General features: G+C 39.8%; 1 protein-coding gene and 2 non-coding genes across 5 annotated transcripts in view; 2 read left to right on the top strand and 1 right to left on the bottom strand.

Moving 5' to 3' along the window:
* The window catches only part of LOC102485889 (zinc finger X-chromosomal protein), a gene marked incomplete at its 3' end in the record, with an annotated part of 62,641 nt that continues 39,877 nt past the window's right edge, over positions 1–22,764 (bottom strand). For all 3 annotated transcript variants that reach the window (XM_027767746.1, XM_014583691.2, XM_027767747.1), the window contains 5 exon segments: positions 1–270; positions 1,183–1,323; positions 1,862–2,014; positions 2,846–2,989; positions 3,468–3,617. In XM_027767746.1, coding sequence (XP_027623547.1) covers positions 1–270; positions 1,183–1,323; positions 1,862–2,014; positions 2,846–2,989; positions 3,468–3,617 — 858 coding nt within the window.
* Positions 14,344–14,450, top strand: LOC114005821 (U6 spliceosomal RNA). Its single transcript, XR_003547628.1, has one exon. It is a non-coding gene; the product is annotated as a U6 spliceosomal RNA (small nuclear RNA).
* On the top strand, positions 16,674–16,780 carry LOC114005820 (U6 spliceosomal RNA). Its single transcript, XR_003547627.1, has one exon. It is a non-coding gene; the product is annotated as a U6 spliceosomal RNA (small nuclear RNA).

Raw genomic sequence — 22,764 nt, 5'->3', positions numbered from 1 at the left:
CCCCAGCATGAGAGAAATGCTTCCCACACTCGTCACATTCAATGGCCTTCTCTGCCTTACTGGTCAGCTTGTGACTCTCTAGGTGGTTGTGTAAACTTATCTTCTTGTTAGTAGTGTAATCACAGTCAGTACAGTGGTACTTCTTCTTGGTAAGGTGCTCGGGATGGTTTTTCATGTGCCTTTTCAAAAAACCTCTTGACTTAAACTTCTTCCCACAAATCATGCAAGGATAGACAGTCAAGGGATGTCCATCAGGGCCAATGATTATTGCTAAGGAAGGAAAAGAAAGGAGTATGAGTGGCCAAATCAAGTTCTGTTTTGTTTTTTCTCGAAGAACTGAAGTGTGTTCTGAATACTGTTGGCCATGGAATCCTAAGTTAGGCTATTTGCACTCCTTTTACCATTTTCAACATATGAGACACAGCAGTCTATTCATAAAGAGAGCCTGGTCTAGTAACTTCATTCAGTAGGACTGTACCAACCTCACTCCCTCCAGTTTAATAAAATTAGTAAATAAATATGTAATTCCTTCCAGCTAGTGATTAACGCTGTATCAAATTAGAAATTGATAGGAAATTATTCATAAAAGTAAAGTTTTGAAATTAAAATTTGTGCTTTCGTTATTCAAAAATGCCATAATTTATGTTAATTTACAGTGAAGATGAAATATTCCCATAAAATTTTAATATGCAAATTGGCTTACAGGAACATAGCATATGAACTGAAGTACTTATCCTGCTGTTCTGTAAATTATGCCTGCTTTATGCTGACATAATTAGATTCTTTAAATATATTATTGGGTCTTTGAAAAAGTTATGACGCATTTTTGCGCCAAAAAATACGGAAAAATATGTCATGACTTTTCCGACAACCCAATTAATTTATTTTTTAAAAGAAATTAATGTTTTTTTTTAATTTGAGAGATTTCTGTTCCCTTCCACATAGTCATCCAGCTTTGAATTTTTCTCACCCACGTTTGATCCATTTCCTATTTCTTTTTATCCAAGGAAATCATTCATGAATATCACTGAATTCTGAAAATTATATTTTCAAATTCAATACACAAAAGCTACATGTGGTCTAGCAGCTAAAATGCCATCACGCCACCCCTGTGGATACATACTAAAGTTTCATCTGAGAGCCTGCAGAGCACACTGCACCGTGGAACTCGTGCACCCTCACCTGTTTGGTACTGCCTGGAATCAGGTCTTCTCCTTTTCTTTGGTTTTTGTTTAGCCAGTCTGCCGAGGCCAGCAGACTCATCTATGTGCAAGAGGGCACTTGCAGTGCCATTCCGGTTTTCAATTCCATCAGAATTATTACCTAACAATGCGCATTAAAAAACAAAATTGTACAGTATTATAAATTATAAAGAATTAGGAATCCTTTATTAACTACAACAACGAAAAGTAAGCCATGATACTCATGAATGACAAGTTCCCCACGCTAAGGTAATGGGTTTTATGAGCACATTTATTTTAGCAAGACTGGAGGAAATGCCTAGCTTCCAAAGCTAAAATATACATGTCAGCATTTTGCCCCATGGACTCCCTTGTTGTCTCCCAAAATTGTAAAGTCAAGGGCCAGATATAACCAAGATGAAAAGTTTCAGCTCGAAAGCCTGTGTACTTCTTGCAGTACTTCCTTCTACGTAATATACACATGAAGGAAATTCCTGTTAAAAATAAAGACAAAAAGCAGACTTTATAATCTTCCTCTACTCTTGTTTAAATTAAATAATCCTTATAGGGTGCTGGTATTTCAGATTTCAGAAACCTAAGATCACAGAAACGATTTTTCAATCATGAATTCATGTTTAAGAACCAATTCAATACATCCTAAAAGTTGCCATGTGACTCACCGTAGGCTGCCGCCCAAGCAATGGGCATGAAGGTTTTGATTTCATTGTCATCCATCTGCTGTTCATGGGGGGCCGCAGCTGCTGCTGCAGCAGCAGCATCCTCCTCTCCTACGATCACTTCCATATAAACTTCATCAGCAATTTCAGCAACATCTAAATAGAAAGTTATAAAAGCTTTTGTGACCACATTTACAGATATCACAGGAAATATTTTTATTGAATTAGTTGACAAATAGAAAAGAGGTCCAAATATTACATACTTAGGACACAGCTCTCACGTAGTAAGCACTCAATAAATATTTGTAGAATAAATCATTCATTTCTTGGTTTTCATCATAATTTATTTTTAAAATAGCATTCTAAGCATATAGAAAGAGCTACTGATGTTTCCTTTGGAGTTTGGCAAAATAATCTGTAAACTAATGTCACTTATTTCCTTCAAATATTGGCCATTAAAAAAAAAAAAAAACTAAGTTACAGGAGTCAGCAGGTGGCATGGTGTTTAAGGTACCTAAATCTCACATGGCCAACTGCATGGCTTGAGACCCAGACCTGGCGGCTTGTAAAACACACTGGGTACATGTGCATGTGTCCCTAACATCACAAAAGGAAGGTAGAGGAAAGGAGATTGTAGCACAGCCATCCCCTCGGACAGTGCTTTCTCACTTATTTTCTCTCTCTTTCTCTGGTGAGCACGCATGCCCTATAGCAAAACTAAAAAAATAAAATAAAAAAAGGGCTATGGAGGGACCAGCAGGTGGTATGTGGTGGTTAAGGAGTGGGACACTCCCACATGGCCAACCATGGTTCAAGTCCCAGACCTGGTGGCTTGCTTTCTCACTCCCTCTCTTTTTCTGTCTTTCTCTCTGGTCAAAATTTCTAAATACATGAATAAGTAAATAAAATTTAAAATAAATAATTAGTTAGCTAATAAAAAGCTACAGAAACATAAAATTTTCTCCCACAAAAAGGCCACCTACTTACTTAAATCTTCATCTTCTTGCTGAGAGTCATTGACAGTCATGTATACCATCTTTTCTCTGGGAACACGAATACTGTTGTTTTGATCAAGTAGTTCGACTCCATGATCATTCTCAGGCTCACTCTCCACAATGTCTACAGTTCCACCTATCATCAGGGAAAAAGACAGCTCTAAGAAATTATTTGAAAACTTCATTTCTACCTGTTTCTTTTTATGGTTTTTTTTTTTTTTCTATTGCTACATTGGCATTATTATTTGCAAGTTATTTTCAGAGCCAGTCAGATAGCATGGTGGTTAAGGTGGCTGGATCCCAAACAGCCGACAGCATGGTTCAAGACCTGGACTAGCCTACTTGAAAAACATGCAGGGCATATATGCATGCCCAAAATCCCAAGAATAGAATAGAAGAGAAGGGTCTGTGGCGTGGTCACCCTCTCCGGAGGGGGGGGGGGCTTTCTCACTCTGTCTCTCTGTGGCAAGCAAGACGCATCTCATAGCAAACTTTAAAAAAAAAAAAAAAGTTACCTTCAGAAAAGATTTCACATGTTCTCACTCCAAACCCAGAAATAATCAGGTTGAGACATTTGGATCAGGATGCATAATGAAGTAAATATTTCCTCTTACCTAAGTCATCCTCTCCAGGGTCAGCCTTAAAAATGTACACCTTGATGACTTCTGGGCACGTGCCGTCCACTTTACAAGGATCAATTTCTGATTCTGCATCCATAGTCATTCCAGAGGACCCATCATGTTCTATTTTACCAGCATCATCCACTATGGGAAATACAACACACAGAATAGCAAACTTTTTGTTTTGTTTTCGCAATAGCAAATATTTACATAAAATGTTGCTGTTTTCTAAAGTTCTTTTTACAAATATAATGTCTAACTAGATACATGATAAATTGGATGATTTTGCCTAGACAAGTAGAAGATTCAATAAATACATGTCAGGGGTTAGCTGGTGGTGTGAAGGTTAAGGCGGCTAGATCCCCGACTACACATTTTGAGTCCCAGACACAGCGGCTTGAAAAGCACGCCAGGCATATGTGCATGCATGCCCAGAATCCCAAGAGAAGCATGGAGAAGGGACTGCTATGTGGCCATCCCCCATCCCACCATCTCCAGTGAGCACATGCACCCTATAGCAAAAACAAAAACAAAACAAACCAGAATCAGATATTAAACCAAAAAATACTATACACAGAGAAAACTGCTGGTAGCCTAGAAAATTGTAAGTAACAAAAGAATATACTTGGGATCAGTAGATGGTGTAATGGTTACATTGCTAGACTCCCACATAGTTGACCATGGTTTGAGTCCCAAACCCAGGAGCTTAAAACTCTTGCCAGGCATGTGTGCATACGTGCCCAAAATCCTAAGAGGAGACTGGAGAAGGGCCATTCCCCCTGGGGGAATTTCTCGTTTTCTATCTCTGTGTCTCTCTGGTGAGCACATGAGCCCTATAGCCAAAACCTCTCTTTTAACAACAACAAAAATACACACACACACACACACACACACACACACACACACACACACACACACAGAGTCTTTCCTAAGCTGTAGGTAAAAGCAATCTTACTTTAAAGATACTCTTTTTATACTTGAAGTGAAGACCTAAAAACAATGTCCTGTAGTACTATCAGGAAATACGTATTTTTAATAAGTACAACTTCACAGTCACTATTCTGAAGTACCATCTGATCTGATCTATTTCCATTAGAGTAACACATTTAGAAGTAATCAAAACATGTCATAAAGGTGCCCTGCAGTGAGATGGCCAATGGAAATTCCAACTCAACTTAAAACTACACATTTTGGGACCAGCAGATGACAGTTATTTTGCTGGATTCCCAGGTAGTTGACTGCAATTCGAGTCCTAGACCCAGTGGCTTCAAACTCACGCCAGGCATGTGAGTGAGTGCCCAATACCCTGAGAGGAGACTGGAGAAGGGACTGCAGCATGTCCATCCCCCAGGGAGTGATTTTTCAGTTTCTCTCTCTGTCTCTCTGGTGAGCACACATACTCTACAGCAAAAATCTCTCTTTAAAAAAAAAAAAAAAAGAAAACAAAGGTACACGAGACTTACAACAGATGTACACATGATCTCTAGTAGTAGAGACCCAGAGGATATACTTTTTTAATTTTTTTACCAGAGGGCACGTGCACTCACAGGGGTGGGGTGGGGACAACTTCCCCATGGGACATGGTCACACCTTAATCCCCTTTCCTACATTTTTCCATCCTATCAGGGTTTTGGGCATGCATGCATAAGTGCTAGGAGTGTTTTTCTAGCTATTGGGGCTGAGATTCAATCCTCAGTTGGCCATGTGTCATCTTACTTGCTTACCCCCTAGGCTATGTGACTGGCCCCAAACATTACCTTTTTTAAAGCTTTATGAAAATAGTTAAGGAAATAAGTGTGCTGTTATGTGTAAGATTTGGAAAATAAAACACAATAAAAATGATGCCTTAATAAAACAGACTCCAGATTTGAAACAATATCAAAAATATCATCCCTCCACTGTAACCTTATATTACACATCACTTTATGGGCATCTCTAACACAAAAGAAAGTGCAGTAAAAACTAATAAAAATTTAGCACCCAGTGCAACTTAATTTATCACAAAAGTTGAACTGGTCGATGCTGAATCCATTAAATGCTGAAGGTAGGTAATCTCTGTTCTAGGCCCAACTGGCCTATCTAGCACAGACAAAGACCAAGCAGAGGAGAGCAGAAAAGGCAGCTCATTAACTTGTCTTCAATATCCCAACAAGTCTTCTTATTTTCTCTTTTGCTTTTTAGTTCCCTTTCTGGTGTTTCCCTGCTAGACATATTTGTTTTTCTTTCGGTTGGGCATTTATGCTGATTAAATTCTGCAAACCGTGAATCACAACACGTTCTAAACTCTAGGGTAGGTACAGGAGATTCAAATATGAAAAAGTCATGGACTTCGGAAGCTTACAATGTAAGGGGAAATGGACAGGTAACAGATGGTTATTTCTAAATATAGTAATAATACAGCTACCACTTATTAAGTGATTGTGGTAAGTACTACTGAATACCTACAACAACCCTGTGAGGGAGGTGGTACAATATCATCTACATTTTAAGGAACAAAGTTTAGAGAGGTTGACTACTTATTTGGAGCCACACAGAATTTAAATTTCAAGTCACATGAGCTACAATCAGTTAGTGAACTTCTGGGGTTTGAAGAATTAGGTTTAAATTGGTAGAGGCAACCGTGATTTTTGAAACAAATCAATAAATAGTATAACTATAAAAAGATACTTTTTTAGAGAGAGAGAGATTTTTGCACATGTACCCAATATGAATTTCAAGCCACCAGGACCATGACTCGAACTGTGTTCAGTCATGTGGATCAAGCCACCGGGACCGTGCCTCAAACTGTGTTCGACCACGTGGGAGTCCAGTGCCTTAACCATTATGTCACCAGCTGGCCCCTGAAGATGCTTTCTTTTACTGGAAACCAGATGAATGTGCTCATGACTCAGGCCAGCATAATCAGCATCACAACCAAGGCTAGGTGGTGGTGGTTTTGACCACTGTAACATTTTAAATTCACAGTCATCACTTGGGTAATTTACACCCATTATACCAAGATAGAACTCAGGTTTGTCATCTCTTAAATGATATTTCTGCAAAGTCCTATCATGCTGTCCATCAGATCTCCAAACTGCATTTATCTAATCAAAATTCTTATATGAAACATTGAGATAAATCTAATATTTCAAAAGCCAACATTATGGGACCAGCAGATGGCATAACATTTACATTGCTGGACTCCCACATAGCCAACTGCAGTTTGAGTCTCAGACCCAGAGGCTTGTAACTCACAACAGGTGCGTGCATGCGTGCCCAAAATCCCAAAAGAAGAATGACGGACGGGACCAGCAGTTAGCATAATGGCTATGTCGCTGGACTCCTATGTAGTCAACCGTGGTTCAAGTCCCAGACCCAGTGGCTTAAACTCATGCTGGGCGCGTGTGCATGCGTGCCCAAGATCTCGAGAGGAGAATGGAGGAGAAGGGATTGAGGCGTGGCCACCCCCCCCCCTGGGGGGTGATTTCCTGCTTTCTGTCTGTCTGGCGAGCGCACGCGCCCTATAGCAAAAACCTCTCCCCCCCCCAAAAAAAAAGAAAAAGAAGAAGAAGAATGATGGAGAAGGGACTGCAGTGTGGCCATCCTCCCTTGGGAGTGATTTCTCACTTTCTCTCTTTCTCTCTCTCTCCAGCAAGCACACATGTCCTAAAGCAAAAAAACTCTTTAAAAAATTTAAGAAGCCAACATTCTAAAGCAAAAAGGGCCAGTTGGTGGTGTGGTGGTTAAGGCGGCTGGATCCTACATGGTCGACTTGAATACTGATTTGGTGGGTGGATTTTAAATTCTGGATTTTGTGTGTGTGTGTACCCTAAATCCCAAGAGGCAAATGTGACATGGCCATCCCCCTTGGGGGTTGATTTTTCACCTTCCCTCTCTCTCTTATCTGTTTCTGGTGAGCTCATGGGCCCTATAGCAAAACTAAAAACCAAAAAAAAAAAAAGAAGTAGCAATTTATCAACTTGGCTTCTGACTTACTGAGAATCAAGACAGTCTACATCCCAAATAAATTACTTGCAGAGAACTGCTTGCAAACAGCACCCACAAACCTTTCCAGTTTGTCATTTACAAACACAAAAATTATGAAAACCTAATCAGCTTGCTTCACGTGCAAAATGCACAAATCCCAAACTCTGGGCCACTGGAAAGCAGTTGTTTTTGGTCTATTTCTGACACTGTAACTACATTTTAATATACATTTGGTTTTAAAACCAAACATGTCACTTAAAAATATATGTGTTGATAAATTATACTTACATCATTTAAAATTAAATAAACAAAGGACACTTATGGGGGAAAAGTAAAAGCTTATTTACATATATTCTAAGGTGATATTAAAGTTGAACTCCACAATGAATCTTTACTAATAAACTGATACAGAAAATGAAAGACTAGAGTCAGAAAAGACTGGCAAACATCACTGTGCACTGACAGCTGCCATGGAAACAAAGGATACCTCACTAATGCTGAGACAAAGAGAAAGACACTTATTTCAGATGAAGTATACAGCATGGACAATCATGGAGACATGAACTGGCACAACAATAAGGGAAGGCATCCTTTACTACCGCTAGGATGTGAGGGTAACACGTGGCCCAGCGCATGGTGGGAAATGTGGCAACTGCTAAGCCAAAGCCTGGTCATAGAGGGTCTTGTGCATCTGGCATAGGGACTCAAACCTGATCATGGTAGGCTGGAGGTTTCTCGATCTGGTCAGGTATCAAAAGCTCAGGAAACTTTGAAACACAGGCTCCAGCCCAGCAGTTGTACCGAATCAGAATCTATAGGGGCAAGGCCTGGTATATACAGAGAAATTAAGAAGTACCCTTCCCCTGGGATTCTGATCAGAGGTTTGAGAGAATCTGTTATAGATGATGAGAAACTTTTAACTAGAAAAGCGACAAGGTCAGATGCTCATGCTTGCTGAATCATCCTGTCAGCCTTGAAAAAGTAGACCTGAAGGGATCAAGACATGAAACAGGGAAATAACTTGTGAGCCTACTGAAATAATACAGGTAATAGATGACAAGTCCTTGAATCAGGTCAGAGGTGGTACAGATGGGAAAGAGGTCCAGACTCAAGGCATATCTTGGAACTAACATGGGCAGGACTTGGTATCTAAAAGCTACATGTGACAAAGGAGTCAAATACAACCTCTGGGATTTTTATTTAAGTGACTGAGAGGCTGAGGTAAAAAGTCTAAGACAAATGAGAAAAAGAATCTTCTGCAAGTTTAAATAATTTAAGGTCCCAAGAATAGTGTCTTCAAAAGCTCTCAGAACCACTGCTTATCCTTACCACGCTGTGTTCACAGCACCCTTTGCTATCTTCTGAGTATTAGATGTGAAGCCAGCTGCTAAATACTCGAGTCTAAAAGCTTAAGGTTAACACAAAGGTCTGGGAGCCATCAACTCTATGTTAACTAAGCTTTGCGATCACATGGTGAGAGTGGGCAGTGAGAAGAAAGAGTGGGCAGAGTCCGAGGGAATGTCAGAGTTTAAGGGAGAGACAAGAGCTCAAAAACAAACCTAAAAAGAGAAAGCCTGGAGAGGCTGGTAGAAGAGCATGAAGGAAGCTAGGGAGTTAAAAGTTGCAGGAATTCCAGTAAGGTCCATGGCAATAACATAGCATGCACAGAAATCAAGGATCAACATCCGCACTGACTGTAGGAACCTGAGGTTGTTGATGTCTTTGGTGAAAAGCCATGTGGTGAAGGTTGTATGGGATTAGAATGCAGTGAGTTGAGGATTCAGTTGAAGTGAATTTCTTCAAGTCTAGTTTTAAAAAGGAAAATAAAGGGACAATAACTAGAGTGGGATTGCAAGGTCAAATACTTGCCTGTTTAACTGAAAAAATACTCAGGCATGTCTGGGGAAGAAAACTGAACAGAAAGTAAGAGGCGAAAGCCAGAGGACTTGCTGAAATTTTTGGATCTAGAGCTCAGAGGAAAGGGGATAAATGAAATGAGGAGCAAAGATGAAAAAATTTCCTTAAATAGAAGGAGAGGCAATGCTAACCTCCAAGACTTAAGGAGGCAGATGTGGTAAGAATGTGGGTATGTTGTATGTAGAAAAGAAGGGTTATGATGTGAGAAAGTTAGATGATTTCATGTCTGGTGGCTTCAATCATAGATAGGAAACAAGACAAGGACTTTGGTAGATGAGAGAATGGCAGACTCAGGCTGGCTCTGTGGACTGGTCAGACCATACATGGCCAACTGTGTAGTTCAAGATCCAGAATCCTGAGGCTTGAGAAAAATGCTGGATTGAGAAACATGCCATGTGTGTGTTGAGTGTTCAAAATCCTCAAAGGAAGAAAAAGAATGGCAGATTGGGTTAAAAGCCTGAGAAGCAAGAGAAAATAAATTGATCCAGTTTGATATGAGGGTTTAAAGAAACCAGCTGGTTCCAATTTAAAAGAACTGAACTCTAAACATACTTGCATTAAAGTATCTTGACTATGCTTTATAAAAATGATTTGTAGGAGGAAATGGCACCATGTCCTTACTTTTGGCCCGATATATACTTACTCTTTTTTCAAAGCTAAGTATTTTGGACATACCCAGCTAAATGAGTCAAGGGGGTTTTTTTGTTTGTTTATTTTGTTTTAAACAAACTGGAGGTATTTCTGACAACATGTCACTATGCCACAATCTTCTTGCCACATTCTCCCCGTTTGCTAGGATCACAAGTGCATACCACTGGGCCTGGCCTGTTTAGAATGGTCTGGAAACCAAACCTGGGCCTCCTATATGATCCCAGTTTTACGCAGTGGCGCCACTGCAGCTGGGCCCAAGGTTATTTTCTTAAAGGTAGTTTGGAATTTCAATCTGAGGTAGCATTTAGAGCCATTACAAAGATGAAGATCTCAGCCTAGCTGTGGTAGTCCATACTAGTTGACACATGGGAGACCCAGGTTCAATTTCTAGCCCACCCTAAAAAAACCTGGTGTGGTAGCATGTGCCTGTAGCCCCACTACTCAGAAAGCTGAGACAGGAGTATCACAACATGGTAAGACTCTGTCTTTAAAATAAAAAAGGGAGGGGGATGAAGATCTCACCAAACTAGGCAGAAGAGTCCAGAATAAATCTGTAACATCTTCAGAGAACTTAACTCTGAACAACTTGATACTGCTGATGAAGTTGGCCTCTTTTGGCAAGGTTTGTCAAAACTGGTCCTAACAGATACTGGAAAATAAAATGTCCTTGTATTTACAAAGAACAAGGCCAGGGCTGCTATTTTTGTATGTTAGTTTGTCAGTATCCTTAAGATAAAACCTTTGATGCCTGGAAAATCTAATCTGTTTTACAGCTTGTAAAATGCCATTTACCTGTAACTTGGAGTAGAAGACCTTTCTTTTTGTTTTCAGAAATATGTGGGAAAACACAATTCAAATATATAGGCTTACCTAATAGCAAAGCTATTCTATTATTAGACAAAAGTAGAATTCACCTTCAGATTTTCACCTTGGGAATTTGCCCCACTAACTAAACCTAGGAAATTATTCTGAATATGAAATATTACACAAGTGATTTCGTTTAAAAAAAAAATACTTTGATAGTCCTGTTAAGTACTTAAAATTTCACTGTGATTTTAAAGCTACCATTAAAAATGAATTTCTAAAAACAGACAAAGGCTTCAATAAAATTGAGTCATCTTACGTATGATTTCTGCATAAGTACCTTCTTCTAATGTAGTAATGAAGAACGAGAGCTTCAGAATAAGGCCTCTCCAAAATAGAAGAGCATAATTTCTGGAAATTAAGACTACTTCTAATAATAACTACCATTTGCATGGCATTTTGCAATTTCCTTAGCATTTCTATGTATACTTTTTATTTCATTTGATTATCATCTTTTCCAGATAAAGAAATAAAGGCTCTGAGATGGTATGTGAATTGCCCAAAGTCAGTGAGCTTTGAAGTGAGGGGGTGGAGCTAAGTGAAAAGGTAGGTATTTATCTTCCATCTCTTGGTATTTTTCTTAAAGACACAGTCTCTCTCTGTTGCCAGTCTTCTGCCTCAACCTCCCAAGTAGCTTAAACTACAAGCATGCCACCATGCTGTCTTTGAGGTGGGCAGGAATCAAACCCAGGTCTCCCATGTGGCCTCCACCTGCAGAACAGCAACATCTTACTAGAATATGCTACTACGGTCAGGCCCATCATGTGTTTTTCTTTTTTATTTTTTAGAGTGAGTGAGCAAAGGGCTGGGAATATTTTTGACAAGGCCTTGCTCACAATCTTCTACCCTGGCCTCCCAGTTAACTAGCATTTTGAGTGCATGCTACTGTGCCTGCCTGTTCAGGCTGGTTCAGGATCCAAACTCAGGCTTCCCATGAGGCTCCAGTCTTGCACAATGGCATCCTAACACTTCTGCTACCATGGACAGGCCTGATTGCTTTAAAAATAAAAAAAATTGGGGGGGGGAGAGATTTTTGCTTTAGGGTATGTGTGCTCGCCAGAGAGACAAAAAGTAAGAAATCACCCCCCAGAGTGTTGGACACACCGCAATCCCTTCCCCTCCTGGGATTCTGGGCGTGTGCACGCACGCACACGCGCACACACACACACACACACACACACACACACACACACACAGTGAGTTTCAAGTCGCCATGTCTAGGACTAGAATCATAGTCGGCCTCATGGGAGTCCAGCACCTTAACCACTACGTCATCTGCTGGCCCAGGAAGGACCTGATATTTAAAGAAATGAATGTTTACTATGTAAAATTTAGCATTAAAAAAAAAAAAACTGTCAATCTCATCAACCAGAAATTCTATCATTATGGTTGAATTTCTCTCATATTTTTTCTGATCTCTTTTAAAAAGCAAAATTGGTATCACAGTTTCTTCGAATCTTATATTAACAATAATCTTTACATCTCATTTGGCATTTTAAACTTCAAAACTTAAGTAAAAGATTTGAATTATCAATGATAATTCAAATTCTTTAGTAATAGCAAAACTATAGACCATCAGGTGGCATGGAGGTTAAGGCAGCTGGATCCCACATGACCAACTATAGTTCAAGTCCCAGACCTGGTAGCTTCAAAGTCACACCAGGCATGTGTGCATGCATGCCCAAAATCTTGAGAGAAGAATAGAGAAGAGATTGTGGTGTAGCCATCTACCCTGGGGGTGATTTCTCACTCTTCCCTCCTGCACCCCTCTCATCAGTGAGCGCACGTATCTATATAGTAAAACTAGAAAAAAGAAAAAACACTTATCTAGACCCCATTTTCTCCATCACCTCCCATTTGTCCAGTTCTTTTCATTCCATATCATCTAAACTCAGTTCAATCAGTCCTTTATTTGCCCCTAATATTATCAAAACTGTTCATGAAGGTGACCTGTGACTATTCTCAGCCCTTTTAAGTCTTGCCCTGAATGCAGTATCTAACAGATGCTCACTCTCATCTGACTCACTCTCCTCACTTGGTGTCCAAGACCCATGCTCCTAGTCCTTAAAAGGTGACTAAACATCACTAGATTAATGATTTCCTTGCTTTATCATTCTATTTCTTAGAACAAGAGTTTTATCTTTACTTCAAGAAAATTCCTTGGAAGATTCCAATCTTTATTTCAGGAGCATTTTCTTCCATTCTAAGTATTTTTCTAGTTCATTAGTTGTTCTCTTCTGGAATGTCACTTAATATGTCTTTGTCTCCTTTATCTTCCCTATCTATCCATCTTCTCATAATCATTTTATACCTTTTTCTTTTCATTTTGTAATTTCCTAAAGTCCAGCCTAATTATACAGTAAGCTACATTTTTTTCATACCAGTGGCTTTTTTTCTACATTGGCTTTTACCTTGATCATATTTTAATTTTTCTCTTCCACTTTCTGAATTCTGCTTGTTTACTTTCTGCCTACCTCTATTATCTAATAATGTATTCTTTGAACCTCTATACATATTGAGTTTTAAAAAATTGAGTTCATGTGGGCTGGCCCCATGGCCTAGTGGGGGTAGTACCTAACCATTTTGGCACCAGGAACTACTTTTGTGGAGGACAAATTTTCCACGAACCAGGGTATGGGGGGGAGGGACGGTTTGGGAATAACTTGAGTGCATTACATTTACTGTGTACTTTATTTCTATTATTTTTACATTGTAATATATAGTAAAATAATTATACAATTCACCATAATGCAGTATTTGCAGCCGCTCCCCAACTCTTGCATCACTACCTCAGCTCCACCTGAAATCATCAAGCATTAGATTCTCATAAGGTGCACGCAACCTAGATCCCTCTCATGCACAGTTCATAATGGGATTCCTGCTCCAATGAGAATCCAATCACTGATCTGACAGGAGGCAGTCCTCAGGCAATAATGTGAGTGATAGAAGCAGCTGTAAACACATAAGAACCTTTGCTTGCTTGCCCACCACTCACCTCCTGCTACACAGCCTGGTTCCTAACAGGCCAATGATAGATAACAGTCTGTGGGTCGGGGACTCCTGGCCTAGTGGTTAAGGGAGCCAGATCTTGCATGGCCAACCACATGGTTGGAATCCCAGCCCTGGCAGCATGACAAACACACAGGGTGCATGTAGTCCATGCTCAAATTCTCAAAAGGATGGAGAAATTGAGAAGGGATTGTGGGGCAATTATGCTCCACAGGGGGTGATCTCCCTTTCCCATTCTCTCTAGCAAGCACACATGCCCTCTGATCGAAAAAAGTTCATGTTGATCACAATTGAGCCTATAGACCAATGGGAACTAACAGAACTTTCTGTGATGAGGGAAACATTCCTTATCTACATATACACTAGCCACATGTGGCTACTGAACACTTGAAATGTGGATGGTATAACCTAGAAGTATATATTTATTTCATTTTAAGTCATTCAAACAAATAAAACCAGTCAGGTGCTCACTTCGGCAGCACATATACTAAAATTGGAACGATACAGAGAAGATTAGCATGGCCCCTGCGCAAGGATGACACACAAATTCGTGAAGCATTCCATATTTTTACACTGTAAAGTTTATGTGCTTCAATGTAATATAAACAAATTATGATAATAATAAATTAATTAATTTTTAAAAAGTCACACGTAGTTAATGGCTACTGAACTGGAGATCAAAGATTTAGATAATCATTTAAATAAATTATTGTTCTATTTCTCTCAGAAATCCTTCTTGTATTATATTAAGTAAAAGAATGTTTCAGAGTGCTTAAGAGAACCAATTTCCAGGTTCAAAGAACTCACCATCCATGCAAGAAAATACAATGCATGAAGAAAGACTCACACCGGGAACCAGCAGTTAGCGGAATGGCTATGTCGCTGGGACTCCCACGTAGTCGACCGCGGTTCACGTCCCGGACCCGGTGGCTTAAATCTCACGCCGGGCGCGTGTGCGACCTGGTAGCTTCAAAGTCACACCAGGCATGTGTGCATGCATGCCCAAAATCTTGAGAGAAGAATAGAGAAGAGATTGTGGTGTAGCCATCTACCCTGGGGGTGATTTCTCACTCTTCCCTCCTGCACCCCTCTCATCAGTGAGCGCACGTATCTATATAGTAAAACTAGAAAAAAGAAAAAACACTTATCTAGACCCCATTTTCTCCATCACCTCCCATTTGTCCAGTTCTTTTCATTCCATATCATCTAAACTCAGTTCAATCAGTCCTTTATTTGCCCCTAATATTATCAAAACTGTTCATGAAGGTGACCTGTGACTATTCTCAGCCCTTTTAAGTCTTGCCCTGAATGCAGTATCTAACAGATGCTCACTCTCATCTGACTCACTCTCCTCACTTGGTGTCCAAGACCCATGCTCCTAGTCCTTAAAAGGTGACTAAACATCACTAGATTAATGATTTCCTTGCTTTATCATTCTATTTCTTAGAACAAGAGTTTTATCTTTACTTCAAGAAAATTCCTTGGAAGATTCCAATCTTTATTTCAGGAGCATTTTCTTCCATTCTAAGTATTTTTCTAGTTCATTAGTTGTTCTCTTCTGGAATGTCACTTAATATGTCTTTGTCTCCTTTATCTTCCCTATCTATCCATCTTCTCATAATCATTTTATACCTTTTTCTTTTCATTTTGTAATTTCCTAAAGTCCAGCCTAATTATACAGTAAGCTACATTTTTTTCATACCAGTGGCTTTTTTTCTACATTGGCTTTTACCTTGATCATATTTTAATTTTTCTCTTCCACTTTCTGAATTCTGCTAGTTTACTTTCTGCCTACCTCTATTATCTAATAATGTATTCTTTGAACCTCTATACATATTGAGTTTTAAAAAATTGAGTTCATGTGGGCTGGCCCCATGGCCTAGTGGGGGTAGTACCTAACCATTTTGGCACCAGGAACTACTTTTGTGGAGGACAAATTTTCCACGAACCAGGGTATGGGGGGGAGGGACGGTTTGGGAATAACTTGAGTGCATTACATTTACTGTGTACTTTATTTCTATTATTTTTACATTGTAATATATAGTAAAATAATTATACAATTCACCATAATGCAGTATTTGCAGCCGCTCCCCAACTCTTGCATCACTACCTCAGCTCCACCTGAAATCATCAAGCATTAGATTCTCATAAGGTGCACGCAACCTAGATCCCTCTCATGCACAGTTCATAATGGGATTCCTGCTCCAATGAGAATCCAATCACTGATCTGACAGGAGGCAGTCCTCAGGCAATAATGTGAGTGATAGAAGCAGCTGTAAACACATAAGAACCTTTGCTTGCTTGCCCACCACTCACCTCCTGCTACACAGCCTGGTTCCTAACAGGCCAATGATAGATAACAGTCTGTGGGTCGGGGACTCCTGGCCTAGTGGTTAAGGGAGCCAGATCTTGCATGGCCAACCACATGGTTGGAATCCCAGCCCTGGCAGCATGACAAACACACAGGGTGCATGTAGTCCATGCTCAAATTCTCAAAAGGATGGAGAAATTGAGAAGGGATTGTGGGGCAATTATGCTCCACAGGGGGTGATCTCCCTTTCCCATTCTCTCTAGCAAGCACACATGCCCTCTGATCGAAAAAAGTTCATGTTGATCACAATTGAGCCTATAGACCAATGGGAACTAACAGAACTTTCTGTGATGAGGGAAACATTCCTTATCTACATATACACTAGCCACATGTGGCTACTGAACACTTGAAATGTGGATGGTATAACCTAGAAGTATATATTTATTTCATTTTAAGTCATTCAAACAAATAAAACCAGTCAGGTGCTCACTTCGGCAGCACATATACTAAAATTGGAACGATACAGAGAAGATTAGCATGGCCCCTGCGCAAGGATGACACACAAATTCGTGAAGCATTCCATATTTTTACACTGTAAAGTTTATGTGCTTCAATGTAATATAAACAAATTATGATAATAATAAATTAATTAATTTTTAAAAAGTCACACGTAGTTAATGGCTACTGAACTGGAGATCACAGATTTAGATAATCATTTAAATAAATTATTGTTCTATTTCTCTCAGAAATCCTTCTTGTATTATATTAAGTAAAAGAATGTTTCAGAGTGCTTAAGAGAACCAATTTCCAGGTTCAAAGAACTCACCATCCATGCAAGAAAATACAATGCATGAAGAAAGACTCACACCGGGAACCAGCAGTTAGCGGAATGGCTATGTCGCTGGGACTCCCACGTAGTCGACCGCGGTTCACGTCCCGGACCCGGTGGCTTAAATCTCACGCCGGGCGCGTGTGCGTGCGTCCCGAGAGGAGAATGGAGGAGAAGGGATTGCGGCGTGACCATCCCCCCTGGGGGTGATTTCTCGCTTTCTGTCTCTCTGTCTGTCTCTGTCTGTCTGGCGAGCGCACGCGCCCTATAGCAAAAACCTCTCAAAAAAAAAAAAAAAAAAAGAAAGACTCACACCGACCTAAACATAGCTCTATAATAGTTCAGAATAGTAGTGATAAAGAGATCTTAAAAGCTTCTAGAAGAAACACCTATGAGGAAGTAAGAATCACTGAATACTAAATACAATTAAATATACCATCACAAATTTTCAGGGGAAAATTAACTTCAATCTAGAATTTTATAACTAACCAGGTTTGTTTAACAAGATGAAAAAAGTTCTGCAAATGGATGGTGGTGATGGCTGTACAACAGCTGAAAGCACATGAATGGTTACAGTGGTAAATTTTACATGTACTTTACCACATTTTAAAACAATTTAAAAATCAAATTAAGGCCAACTCCATGCATGGTATAGCAGTAATGTGCTGATCAAGAGAAGCCAGATCTCGCATGATGACTGAGGTTTCAATACCCAGCCTGGTAGCCTGAAATGTGCCAGGCATGCATAAGTGTCCAAGATTCTGGAGGCTGGAGGACTGAAGGAAGGGCATCATGGCATAACCAGAGCCTGCAGGGGATGCTTTTTCTCTCTTTCTCTAGCTCTCACATGTGCACTTTTCATGAATAAAGAAAAAAGAAGAAAATTAAACAAAACACTTTTAACATAATTGCACAACCATTACCTCGCCTTTTTTTTTTTAAATAAAAGGTTCATTATTTATTTATTTGTTTTAACCTGCTATTGCTTTCTCATGTCACCTCTTGCTCCCTCTCTGTCTCTGGGTCCAGGACTTGAACCTCAGTCAAGTCATGTGGGAGACCAGCACCTCAATCTTCACACCACCTGCTGGCCCCTCACCTCTCCTTCTTTAAAGGTCTCCTATGATAGTTTATCCAAAAAGGAACTGCTTAAAAAGAAGAAAATAATTGAGACTTTTCTAAATAGAAAAGTTAGTAACAAGGGCTTTAGGAGATTGTTGCTTGGGCCATCTGGCTTTTATTAAGATATGATTCACAGAACATAATTCTCCATGCTAAAGTGCACAATTAAGTGATTTTTCACATATTCGTTATGCTGTGCAACCACCACCACTATCTAATTCCCCTCAAAAGAAGTGCTATACCTTTTGTAGTCAAGCCTAACTCCTTCCTCCCCAAATGTTTTGGAAATTATGAATTTACTCTCTATCTCTATGGATTTGCCTATTTGAGATAGGCATTCATATAAATGGAATCACGTAATAAGTGGTCTTTTGTGTCTGGCTTCTTTCAATTAGCACATTTTCAAGGTACATCTACATTGCAGCACGTAACTATACTTAATTCCTTTCTATGACTGAATGCTATTCCACTGTATGGATATATCACATTAGTTATCCATTCATCAGCTGATGGACATTTGCATTGTTCTCAATTTTTTGGCTAAGACAAATAATGCTGTTATGAATGTTAATGTATGTTTTGCTGTGAACAACTGTTTTCAGTGGCCCATTTAGTTTTATAGTCTTAAAATGATGCATTAGTGTCTACTAATGACACTGACAACGACAAGTGTTGAAATACTCAGTCTTTAGAAATGTAAAATGAGGTCCAGCCAGTGGCATGGTGGCTAAGGCAGCTGGATCCCACATGGCCAACTGTTCAGTTTGAGTCCTAGACCCAGCAGCTTGAAAAACAAGCCAGGTGGGAAACAGCAGTTAGCGTAATGGTTATGTCGCTGGACTCCCACGTAGTCGACTGCGGTTCGAGTCCCGGACCCGGTGGCTTAAACTCACGCCGGGTGCGTGTGCGTGCATCCCTAAGATCCCGAGAGGAGAATGGAGGAGAAGGGATTGCAGCGTGGCCATCCCCTCTGGGGGGTGATTTCTCGCTTTCTGTCTCTCTGTCTCTCTGTGTCTGGCGAGCACACGCGCCCTATAGCAAAAACCTCTCCAAAAAAAATAAATAAAATAAGCCAGGTACATGCGCATGCATGCCCCAAATCCTAAGAGGTGAATAAAGGAGAAGGGACTGTGTTGTAGTCATTTCCCTGAGGGGGCAATTTCTCACTCTGCCACCCCCTCAGGTGAGCATATGTGTCCTAGAGCAAAAAATTTAAAAAAGAAAAATAAAACAAAGCTGAAAAATGAAAAATGATCTCTTAATTACAACCAGAAGAGACCAGAAAAAGTATTTTCATATTATTTCCTTAAAATATCAGCCTAGTGTGCTTCTCAAAGAAAAAGAAGGTTTGAGAGGAAGTGCTAGGAGTCATTAAACACAGTTATTAAAATAAACTCAAGTACAATCTTGACACCGAGACTGTCATATTTCTACAAAGATGTGAAAGATCTTGTGCTAGTCCTGAAAACAACTAAAATTATCCAGGAGGCATAAACAAGTATGAGGAAAATTTCAGCAATGAGGACAGAATCAGTCTCAAAAGCAATCTAATTAAGCTTAAAGTCTATGAACCAGAACCCACAAGGTAGACACAGATTCGTTCACCAAATCCCAGTCTCCCAGAACTGGCAGCTACCTGACAAATTTTGAAACAGGCTAATTTGGAAGAAAAATAAAGAATGATTTTACTTCAAAAATAAGTTACCTCAAGGAGCAGTCTCAATACACAAATGTTTTCTAAAGGTTTAACAAACATTCACAAGTGTGAATCTTGGGGCTGATGTCAAGGCGGGAAAGTGGATGTTTTCATACGACCATAAACCTCAGTATTGCTATCTAAGAGAAAAATTAAGTTCTTTGAACTTACCCTAACAAGTCTTTAACAGTCTTACTATCTAATCACCTCAATGCTTCCTTAATCGCTAAACTTAAAATCAAAATAAAAACTATAGAATAAAAACTTGATATTACTCAAGGTCCTAAGGGTTCCTAAGGGCATCTATTTAACACTTGAGAAGGATGAGTATTTATTTCCTAAAAGGGTATCTGAGTTCATAAGCAACTACTATGTCCTAGGCACTATGGTTAGTGGATATATATAAATATATATAAAATAAATAAATATTAATATTTTAACCATTTTCTGAAATTTTAATTTCTTTTATACATTCAATCACATACATCATTAAGCTTGTAAAGTGAATGTTCGATCTGAATACATTTCTCACCAGTCCAGTTGGGGATATTATACACGTTACTATCAACAGATAATAACCCATTTCTGTATCCTGTAAATGTCTTCTCCAATCAAAGACAACAAACCCAGGACTTAGATATCTTATCTCTAACTTTTGTCGCTTGACATATGCGAAACCAGAGCAGCTAAAAGACCAAATAACTTACAAGAATCATTTTGTCAAGAAGGCAAATGTAGTAGATAAAATATATTTAAATTTCACGTTTAAATCTCCTTTTCTTAACTTCTTCCTCAGAATCCCTCTTTCTGGGGTTAAAATTACACTTTATTAAAGAACTAGTTATAATCTGTTCTGCTTTAAGTCTTGACCGCCACTAGACCCCCCTGCCCCTCGGGCCTTCCTGCAGAGCTCTGCGGCCCCTGCACCCACTTTGGAGCCAGTGACGGTCGATGTGGAGCAGGCTTCCTTAACCACACCAATAATTAATAAAAATAAATAAATAAACAGTTGTCAAATTGCACTGAATCAGCCTAAAACACATTAACCAAACCTAGGTAATCAAGAACTGATTTCTTAGGACTGGCAGGTGTGGTGGTTAAGGTGCTGGACCCTCAGGGACCAGCAGTTGGCGTAATGGATATGTCGCTGGAATCACATGTAGTCGACAGGCAAAGCTGCGATTACTGGGGCCTGGAGCAGGGGAAACGGAGACCGTTCAATGGTCAGAGTTTCAGTTTGGGAAGACGAAACAGTTCTGAGGATGGATAGTGGTGATGGTTGCACAATGGTGCAACGTTCTTAATGCCACTTAGTGGTACTCTTAAAAAAGTTGAAATGACGGGGCCAGCAGGTGGCATGGTGGTTAAGGTGCTGGACTCCCACATGGCTAATTGCAGTTCAAGTCCCAGACCTGGTGGCTTGTTTTCTCACTTCCCCCTCTCTCTGTATCTTTCTCTGGTCAAATTTTAAATATAAGAAGCAGCTAAATAGTCTAAACAAAAAAAAAGAGGCTTGTTTTCTCACTTCCCCCTCTCTCTGTATCTTTCTCTGGTCAAATTTTAAATATAAGAAGCAGCTAAATAGTCTAAACAAAAAAAAAGAACTGATTTTTTTTTTTTTTAAAGAGGTTTTTGCTATAGGGCGCATGTGCTCGCCATACATACAGAGACATAGAGACAGAAAGCGAGAAATCACCCCCCCCGGGGGGACGGCCACGCCGCAATCCCTTCTCCGGGATCTTGGGCACGCACGCACACGCGCCCGGCATGAGCTTTAAGCCACCAGGTCCGGGACTCTAACCGCGGTAGACTACATGGGACTCCAGCAACATAGCAATTACGCTAACTGCTGGTCCCCCAAGAACTGATTTCTTAACACTATAAATTTAGGGGGAAAGGGATGACTATTACAATTCCACCCTACACCTGCTCTTACCCAAGAATTCCCTGATGGGATGGGACAACAGACAGGTCTTAAGTGAAGTTAACTGAGACTGAGTCTTGCTGGCAATGGACACCATAAATTGAAAGCCTCTTTCCTCTGCGTGGATGATAAGGATTGCAATGGTTGCCAGGCACTGAATAACAGGTTCTTTGCTGGATGCCTCGTGCCATGATCTCTCACCACTACAATCATATTACAGGTTAAAAGACTAGTTAACTTGCCCAAATTCACACTGCTAATGAGCAGGCAGGCTATCATGTGAATCCAAGCCTATCTGAAGCTTAGCTATAGACTTGTTTCCATATACCCCCTTGCTTCTCTAAGATCCTACAAGGGCAGGAATGTTTCTGTCTTCTCTCCCTTACCACATATCTCACAATGTAATCATATATCTGTTTATTTGGGGATTTCTTGTTTTTGTTTGAGGGGAGAGGTTTATGCTATAGGGCGTGTACACTCGCCAGAAAGACAGAGACAGAGAGCGAGAAATCACCCCCTGGGGGGATGGCCACACTGCAATCCCTTCTCCATTCTCCTCTCAGGATCTTGGGTACGCACACACAAACCCACGTGCCTGGTGTGTTTAAGCCACCGGGTCCGGGACTTGAAACGCAGTCGACTACATGAGAGTCCAGAGACATAGCCATTACACCAACTACTGGTCCCCATATATCTGTTTAAAGGGTAAGGTGACAAACAATTCTAAGTCTCAACAGATAAATAGTACATATTAACTACAAGGCGAATCTGAAGATCCAATTGCTTATAATACTTTCAAAACACACCTTTTCTCAGTCTTTTTCTTACTTGATTGCTTTATTTTTGTTATCAACCTAACCAACACCTTGACTGAACATGACTGAATGTTACTGAACACTTAATTTGTTAATTTTAGTGTTTATTTCTAAATAAATTTCAGAATGCCTACAGTAAAGACATTTTAGATGAATTAACAAATCTTTTTTTTTTTTTTTTGGAGAG

Source organism: Tupaia chinensis, unplaced genomic scaffold (assembly GCF_000334495.1).
Source record: "Tupaia chinensis unplaced genomic scaffold, TupChi_1.0 Scaffold144569_1, whole genome shotgun sequence".
Lineage (NCBI taxonomy): Eukaryota > Metazoa > Chordata > Mammalia > Scandentia > Tupaiidae > Tupaia > Tupaia belangeri.
This window is presented reverse-complemented; position numbering and strand designations above follow the sequence as displayed.